Source organism: Aegilops tauschii, chromosome 5, assembly GCF_002575655.3.
Source record: "Aegilops tauschii subsp. strangulata cultivar AL8/78 chromosome 5, Aet v6.0, whole genome shotgun sequence".
In the NCBI taxonomy this organism is placed as follows: Eukaryota; Viridiplantae; Streptophyta; class Magnoliopsida; order Poales; family Poaceae; genus Aegilops; species Aegilops tauschii.
Genome location: NC_053039.3, coordinates 406,881,766 through 406,890,865, shown reverse-complemented (window position 1 = coordinate 406,890,865; position 9,100 = coordinate 406,881,766). Strand labels below are relative to the sequence as shown.

General features: G+C 49.5%; 2 protein-coding genes across 2 annotated transcripts; one reads left to right on the top strand and one right to left on the bottom strand.

The window, feature by feature from the left end:
* The first annotated feature begins 928 nt into the window (after positions 1 to 928).
* On the top strand, positions 929 to 2,082 carry LOC109769127 (uncharacterized). The gene is made up of 3 exons (XM_020327866.4): positions 929 to 1,222; positions 1,334 to 1,678; positions 1,782 to 2,082. The coding sequence occupies exons 1-3, from the start codon at positions 1,217 to 1,219 to the stop codon at positions 1,833 to 1,835; spliced, it is 405 nt and encodes a 134-aa protein (XP_020183455.1). The 5' UTR covers positions 929 to 1,216; the 3' UTR covers positions 1,836 to 2,082.
* Positions 2,083 to 6,420: 4,338 nt separating this feature from the next.
* LOC141022925 (uncharacterized) lies at positions 6,421 to 6,834 on the bottom strand. The gene has a single exon (XM_073499212.1). The coding sequence runs from the start codon at positions 6,832 to 6,834 to the stop codon at positions 6,421 to 6,423; it is 414 nt and encodes a 137-aa protein (XP_073355313.1).
* Between the last annotated feature and the right edge of the window lie 2,266 nt (positions 6,835 to 9,100).

Sequence of the window (9,100 nt, the reverse complement as noted above, 5' to 3'; positions counted from 1 at the left end):
CCTGATCCCAGCGAGCTATGCCAGCCAGAATTGAGCTCGATGTCCCGACAACCATCAGATTCGCTTTCCGGCCTCGTAACCATTGGATCAGTTTTTGGGCGTTTGAAAAAAACGGCCACGGTGCCCCAAAACTTCTCTCTTCTGCCCTAAAAACTTTTTTTACACCAATTTTTACATCACCCTTTGAAGATGCTGGGCAAACCCAAGCCCTGCATTTTTAGTGAGAGTAAACATCCTAGTACTCCCTCCATTCCCTTATACAAGGCTACTATGAAAAATACTCTACAAGGCTAATAACAGTAATCGAGGTAAAATTTAATGATGTTTTCTCGTGATAGCAACTTGTTTAATACTTGCATGTATGTAGTCATAATGACCTTGTACCACTTCCTTCTTACTCCTATTTCTTTCTTGCATGCATGCGGGCGTATTAATAATTCCGGTTAACAAAAAGAAAAAATTAGCTTGCAAAATGGTCATTAAATTTTACCTTAATACATGTAATTTGAGTTTGTGGCCTTGTATAAAGGAATGGAGAGAGTACAATACTACTCTCACTCCATGTACATTTTGAGAGTAAACTTACCATGGTTTATAGAGTAGAAAACGTGTGGTAGAAACCATCCTGTCACCGTGTCGGTAGCAGGACATGCCAGCTTCACGACGCTCAGTCAGATTTTCTAATCAGCCAGTAATGATGGTGCGGAAATAACACACGGGCGCGACAGGACGGCTGCAGGCCACCGGCGAACCCGGCGCAACGCGCAGCCAGAAAAGAAAACGGTGCCCGATGGATGCGTCGCAGTAAATGCTCGCGCGTCAAACGAGGGGCCACTCCCGGACACACCATACCGGCCGCGCCCCGGCTGGCTAGCTCGCTGCAGAGCGTACTGACAAGCGTCGGCCTTCCATACCGGCCGTCCCCCCTCGCGCGCACTTTGTCAAACGTCGCCGGTCCCGTGCCGGTTCTTCGCTTCAACGCTACACACCGGACCGGAGCGCGCACCGGGCCGCTCTGACAAACTCGGGGCGTGGCTAGTGCTGTGAGTTACTCCACCGGTTCTCGCTATAAATACACGCGCATCCAGCCATGGGAGGAGCTTCCATTCCGTTCTGCTTGGCTACGTAGCCCCACTCACTCACCGGCCCCAGCTTCGCTTCTTCTTCTCTAGCTCATTCTGTCTCCCCTGTCTATGCCGTGCTGAACCAGAACCAGATGGAGGTAAGTGGCGGCCGAGCCACCAGGCGAGCCATCAGTACTCCTAGCACAAACCTCACCAACAATGGGGGTCGTGGTCTGATCACCATGTACTACACTTGTGGTATCTTGCAGAAGGCGAGGAGGCGTCGTGTGCCGGCGTTCGGGGAGTGGAACTACAACTACGACTACGCCGAGCCGCAGGCGGCGGCGGCCGCCGCGTGCTACGCCACGCCGGCGCCGGAGGCCTGCAGCGACGTGTGGTTCAGGTACTCGCCTCCTCCACGCAATCCCACGCCCAAGAAGAAGCAGGCGAGGCGGCGGCGGCCGGAGGGCGACGTGTCCCGGGAGCGCGCCAGGGCGTCCTCGGACGCTGCCACGGCCAAGAGCGGCGCCAGCAGGTACCAGGTGCGGCACGTCGACGAGGACCTCTACAAGGCGCCACCGCCGGAGCCCGCCTCCCACCGGCGGCCAAGGAAGGTACGTACGGCCCCCGGAAAAGAATGTCTAGTTACTGCCGGAATTGGTTTCTTTAATTTTTGTCGTGATTGCTGGAGCTGGCCGCTCTTTGTTTGGCCTGCAGAAGTGGAGCATGTGGATGGGATGCCTGGGCCTCAACTCATGCGTCGCCTCCTGAACCCCGATGGGATGCTGCGCCCTGCGTTCGTGTTCATCACCAGTGTTCATTTGCCCTTTCTCTTGGATATACAGTACTGCTATACGTCTGTCCACTTCTCTCTCCGAGTGTTCTGTGCGTATGTCTTGGCTTGTGGCAAAATGGTTACTAACTCCAGTAAAACTAGCTGACTGCTAGTAACATTTCGAGTTTCTACTCTCTTGTGTGATGTTGCTCAAGATATTATTAGTAACATTTCGAGTTTCTACTTCTTTTGTGTAATGTGAGTAAGATAACATATTGGGTGCAACATCTTGTCTCGTGCTTAACAAACACGTCGATATACAGTAGCCTGTTACTATCTGTCAACCTGAAAAGAAAGAGATCTCGAAAAGAAATCACTTTGGACCAATTTCTGATGTGCAAGCGAGCTGGTCATCAGAGATTCAGAAAGATAGCACCCAATAGATAGACGAGCACGCACAAGCCCGGAGCCCGCACGCTCGTCCGGCTGCTGCATGAGCATGAGGAGTAGTTGGCGTGGGCCCGTGAATCTGGTACCCGCATTGATTCCTGTCGTTGTCAACTGGCTTCTTCGCGCGTGCCTACCATTTTTGTTTCAACTCGACTCGATCGCCCATGCCATACCATACACTGTCGCAGCGGTGCGTGTGTCTGCCGCAGAGAGAGTAACTACTCCTATCTACCTCGTGTCTTTTCTTGGCATAGATATGTGAAGAAGAGAACTGGCATGGTAGAGAAAATGGCTACGTGGGTGCAGCTGTGACTTGGACCTACTGCTCCAGTCTGGCTAGCTAGCTAGGTGCAACAACACCTCTATCGTCGCTAGGGCCGGAGAACATGCGGCCCGGAGAAACGAGTAGTGGAATTTCCCTTCTTGAAAGAGTGCCCAAATTTTGGATCGAACGGAGCTTCAGTTTTCACGGGGAATGTTGTTGCCCTCCGGGTTTCATGCATGTCTTATCAGATAGGCATTCCGAGGACACGCTGCCCCGCTAGAATGCTGCCTCCAACTGCTGCTCTGAACCATCGGTGCTCTGTTCACCACTTCACCCTTCTTCGACATGACCTTTCCTTTATCATCGGGAAACCTTGCAGTCGTGTCGACGTGTTTTTGCCCCACCTTTTTTTATCTGATCTCTAGTAACCAGATGAAATGATCGATTTGCAGGAGTTTTCTTCCTGAGTGGCATTTATTATCACTGAATAATAGGAGAAACATAGAAATGGAATATCATGCTCATTCTTATCCTAATAAGGCTGGTTATAATGGAGAGTAACTTAGACTAGCAACATGCATATGTTACTAGTTTATGTTACTACCTTCATAGTGGGTAGTGTCATATGTGTAATATAGATGTGTTCATCAATTACTTTGTAGAGTCATTTTGCATTGGGAAACGCTATGTGATGGTAACATATTATGTTACTCTATTTGCCTCTCTACTCATTAACTACTTGTCACCTCATATATTTTTTTGCTTATGTGGCATCTATGTTACTACCTATATTACTCCCACTATGACCAGCCTAAAAGGGGATTGAGTTTTTCTTATTGCATCAAAGAAAAAACAATGGATCTGGAGCGCGCGCATGCCGTGTGCGCTTTGCGTCTGCTAGGCCGGTTGGTGATCTCGCCTCGCAGCGTAGACGACTTCGTGAGGCCACCGGATTAGATGGTGTCCATTGGTGTGATCAGGGCACAACAGCAAACTTATAGGTGTAGCGACATAGTTCGTCAGAAAGATAGCTTTGAATTGATCCTTGTATTTATATTATCAGTCTATGTTGATTAATTTAATAAAGATATAGTTGTGAGCATCTTTTTATGCAGAGGTCGGGGTTAATCCTCCCCTCTCTTAAAAAAAGAAGAGATTCATGTGGATGCTAAATTTCCTATGAAATGTAACGCAATCAATTCCTTAGGAAAAAAGTTATATAGGATTCAGTTCAACTAATAAAATGGCCAATGTAAGAAAAATATCTAAGCATTTCAGTCCTATAAATCCTATGAAAATATTTTGAACCAAAGATTCCCACACTGTACATCTAGATTTCTGGTAAACTTTGGAGGCATCACTAGCCGAAACAACGTCAACGGTAACTCAGGCAATATGGCTTTGGTTTTTTTTTTCTAACATAGTACAATCGCAAATGCTCATATACAAGCATATACACTCACTCCTATAGACGAATGCACACACTCACACCCTATCTCTATTAGCACCTCTGAAATATTGAGCCGACACAGCATCTTGAGATTGAAGAAGTCACCACAAAGCCACGTAGTCGATGGGACGTCTCTTTGCACTGAATGAACAGTGCCAAAAAGCCTGACATAAATCCAGGAAAATGTGAGCACCAGTGCCAAGTAAGGACTTGAACCCTGATGGACTGGTTTCACCACAATGAACTTAACCATTTGAGCTATTCTCACCTAGTGCACTTGGTTTGTTCCTCGCTTTAGTTGACACTTTTATATAGTTCAAAAGATCTGTAAACAAAAGTAATCCCTCCTTTCCTAGATTTAAGTCTTTCTAGTGATTCCAATAGAAACTACATACGGATTTATATAGACACATTTTAGAGTGTAGATTCAATCATTTTGCTCCGTATGTAGTCTCTTTTGGAATGTCTAGAAAGACTTAGGAACGGAGGGAGTAGCATATATCATACCGTGAATTTATGATGTCACAATTGAAATCAAGTCTAAATGTTTTTTTTGAACAGTCGGCGAGGGGGAGGGGGATCCTCGCCTGAATTAGATTTCATTCGAACAAAATGTTGATCCAGTTTATAAAGAAAACCGGATCAAAAATCTGACCAAGTCTCAATATTGGCATAACTTTTTTTTTCTTTGCAAATTTGTTATCAATGTCGATAATTTACCAAAACTTACCTTAGGCAGAATTCTCAAATGATTTGACGGTGTTATGGATCCCGATTCTCAAATTTTATGGCGTGTTATATACCAAAATTATTTATGTCATACTCTCTCCGTTTGGTTTTAGTTCAAATTTAAACTGAAACCACACCATGTATTTTAGAACAGAGGAAGTATTGTTTTAGGGATTTTAATAGATTTTAAGATTAATGTTGTCAACATTGATTTGATTTATTTTCACAATATAAAAGTGTGGCTTACTCGACTTGGCGATTACCATATTGGAATATTTTACTCCTGATTTTTCGCATGTGCGTGTGTCTACACATATCTTTTGCGCGCCTAATTTTTTGCATATTATTTTTTTCACTAAGCTACCGTACGTCATGATTAAATGATGGGAACAGAATTATTCCTGCTCACTCCCAGCCTATGCAAATCCCCTGCCTAGAGACCTAAACTAGGGCGGCACATTATTATGGTATTTATGGTGGGCATTTACGGTGCTCTGTGGCCATCCATGCATGCATCACGCTTGCCCAGAGAGAGAGTCAGTCCGTCGTCACGGCTGTCTTCACCGCCGGACCGGCCGGCCGTCCAGCAGGACCACGAGCATGTAGCAGCAGCAGTGGTGCGTCACACCGAACCGTGGTGGCCTCATCTGTTGACATGGGGGAGCTGAACCGTGGTCTATGCAGAATCCACAGGAACGTCAGGCCAACTCCACCGCACGACCCCAAACGGACGTCTGGTTTGACCGGATTTCGTCCCTTTGGGGCGGCAATGGGTTCGTCCATGTCCGCTTCTGCCCGTTGAGTCGTGGATGCGCCCAACGCGCGACCGCACCCAAAATCATGTTCGGGGTGGACGTGATTAAAAAACAGAAAAACTAAAATGAAATGCCAAAAAAAGTAAATAAACGCATATATAAAAACATAAAACATAAGTTAACCATCACGGCCACAACATGGCCCAGTTTCACAGTTCAAATTGCCATAATTAACATAAAAAACAAAATAAAAACCGCCGCCCGCGCGCTCCTGTCGTGCCCGTCGATGCCGTGGTCGTCGCCGTCTTCAGTGGCCGTCGTTGTCGTCGTCGTCGCTGACAAGGTCGACGTAGTTCGGCGGCGTCCAGAGGTGGGACGGCGGTGCGTGGTACACGGGGGCGGGCTAGAAGGCGGGAGGTGCCTGCACCACCTCCTCCCGTGGCGACGCCTCCCGCCCGGTGACCGCGGCGGCGTGGGGCACCAGTTCACGCCCCCCATGGTGTCAGCCATTTCCGGAGCCGTGCACAACCAGCTCCACTGCTGGCCCACCAGGCCCCGGTGGAACGCGGCCACCGGTTCCTCCCCGATTACCTCCTCCGCCCTCACCATCTTCAGCTCGTGGATGGCGACATCGCCAGCCGCATAGAGGGCCATCATCTCCTCGAGGCCCTCCCATTGGCGCTCATCATGCGTGTTCATGGAGTCCTCCATGACACGTTGCATGAGCTGGGCCTCCTCCTCTGCTGTCATGCGAGGAGGTGGTGGTGGTGGTGGCGACGGAGATGGGGAAGGCGACGGCGTGGGCGTGAGGCCGCGCACCCGCGTACGCCCGCGCACCTGGGGAGCAGGCGCTGCACGCTCTCGACGTGGCCGCTGTGGCCCCGACGACGTGCCGGCAAAGAAAGAGGTGCGCCGCACGTCGTGCCCGTCCCTTAGCCACGTGTCCCAGAGCACGGAGTCGGGGCGTGCCTGTTGTCGTAGTACAGGTCGTCCGGCAGGAGGCGACGGCGGCGCTCGATCTCCTCGCGGCGTGCACGGCCGGTCGTCGAGACTGGCGGGATCGGGACCTGGTCGGCGGAGAGATGCCAGTTATTGGCGAGGTGGACGTCGCTCCACGGGAGCAGCGTCCTCGTCTCCCAATAACGCCGGCATACATCCGCGTTGATGTACTGCCGGTCGCGCTCGCTGCCGGCCGTAGGGCCGACAGTGAATGGGGCAGGCGTGGGGGCCCGACGCGGTGGTGGTGGTGATGCGGGCTCCTCTTTCACGCTGCGGCGGTGACGGCCCGAGGACGAGCCAGCCTCGCGGTCGTGCTTCCCCTTGCGGCCGGTGTTCCAGAACCCCATGGTTGCGAGGCGGCCAGCCGGCGAGATCGAGGACGGGGAGAGGGCGAGCTAGGGTTTGGGGTGTGTCGGGTTTCGAGGAGGCGGCACGGGCTGGAGTGGGGAGTGTGGACGACGACCGGTCCACGGCTTCCCCATTTAAGAAGGACAACGACCGTTCGCCTGGGCGGATGACAGGTGGGGCCGACTGCGCATGCGCATTAATGTCGGGCGGTGGGAGGTAAGTGGCCGCCTGCCACATGATACGTCTCTAACGTATCTATAATTTTTTATTGTTCCATGCTGTTTTATTATCAGTCTTGGATGTTTTATAATCATTTTACAGTAATTTTATATCATTTTTTTTACTAACCTATTGACATAGTGCCAAGTGCCAGTTGCTATTTTTCCATGTTTTTTACATCACAGGAAATCAATATCAGACGGAGTCCAAATGCCACGAAACTCCACGATGATTTTTTATGGGCCAGAAGGAAGAAGTTGGGCCCTGGTTGCACCTCGGGGGAGTACCGAGGAGGGGACAACCCACCAGGGCGCGCCAGGACCGCCTCTTTGCTCGGGTGCCCCCCGGACCGCCTCTTTGCTCTATAAATACCCCAAAAATCCCAGAACCCTAGGGGAGTCGACGAAATATTCATCCTGCCGCCGCAGAGTCCAGAACCACCAGATCCAACCTAGACACCATCATAGAGGGGTTCACCACTTTCATTGGTGCCTCTCCGATGATGCGTGATTAGTTCTTTGTAGACCGTCGGTCCGTAGTTAGTAGCTAGATGGCTTCCTCTCTCTCGCTGAATTCTGAATACAATGGTCTTTTGGAGATCCATATGATGTAACTCTTTTTGCGGTGTGTTTGTAGGGATGTGATGAACTTCGAGTTTATGATCAGTTATGTCTTTTTATATCCATGAAAGTTATTTGAGTTTCTTTGATCTCTTATATGCATGATCTCTTATAGCCTCGTATTTGTTCTCCGATATTTGGGTTTTGTTTGGCCAACTTGATCTATTTATCTTGCAATGGGAAGAGGTGCCCGGTAGTGGGTTCGATCTTACGGTGCTTGATCCCAGTGACAGAAAGAGAACCGACACGTATGTATCGTTGCTACTAAGGATAAAAAGATGGGATCTATATCAACCGCCATAGATAAACGGATCTTGTCTACATCATGTCATCATTCTTATTGCATTACTCCGTTTTCCATGAACTTAATACACTAGATGCATGCTGGATAACGGTCGATGTGTGGAGTAATAGTAGTAGATGCAGGCAGGAGTCGGTCTATTAATCTTGGATGTGATGCCTATGTAATGATCATTGCCTGGATATCGTCATAATTATTTGAAGTTCTATCAATTGCCCAAAAGTAATTTGTTTACCCACCGTTTGCTATTTTTCTCGAGAGAAGCCACTAGTGAAACCTACGGCCCCCGGGTCTTCTTTCTCATATTTTTGCTTGCGGTCTACTTTTCCTTTGCATTTTTATTCAGATCTATTAAACCAAAAATACAAAAATGCTTTGCTGCACTTTATTTTATTTGCGATCTATTATTTCAATCTATTACAACTTTCTCCCGTCCACGCACCATTTCTGGCGCCGTACCCCGAAAGGGATTGACAACCCCTTTAACACGTCGGGTTGCGAGGTGTTGTTTGTGTGCAGGGGCTGTTTACGTTGTGTTGCTTGGTTCTCCTACTAATTCGATAACCTTGGTTTCATATCTGAGGGAAAATACCTACCGCCGCTGTGCTGCATCATCCCTTCCTCTTCGGGGAAATACCGACGTAGCTTCAAGCGACATAACCACGCGGCCCCGGAGCAGACGAGCGACGTGTCCGTTTGCTGTCCGCCGCGACCCAAACCTGGCGCATGTTTCCGCTCGAAATGGGTCGGCCCGGACACAAAAAGGACCAGATGGGTCTAGGCCGTCGCGCGCTGGGCCGTCTGGTCTGTCCCTTTTACCCCAAACGGACGGGGCTGGACGGGATGGGGTCGCGCGGTGGAGTTGGCCTCACGTTGCTGGTTGCTTTTCGCTTACCTTGGGCATACCGGTCGTCTCGAACAGCTCCTTGTCGGCCCGCGGTGCGTAGTGCGTAATCGCGTTCATGCATGCATGTAAGTGTTTTTTTCTTGAGGTAAAAGCACCCCAGGTACCCAAACCTGCACTACATGTGACGATTTAGTCCCAAACTTGCAAAAATCAACTTCACCATACCCCAACTTGCACTGCATGTGATGTTTTAGTCTCTGGCCTATCATAGCTCGACA

Coding starts and splice junctions, on each gene's coding strand:
- LOC109769127 (XM_020327866.4), top strand. Junction 1,679..1,781: donor CCCACCGGCGGCCAAGGAAG/GTACGTACGGCC, acceptor TTTGGCCTGCAG/AAGTGGAGCATGTGGATGGG.
- LOC141022925 (XM_073499212.1), bottom strand. CDS start 6,834: ATGGGGTTCTGGAACACCGGCCGCAAGGGGAAGCACGACCGCGAGGCT.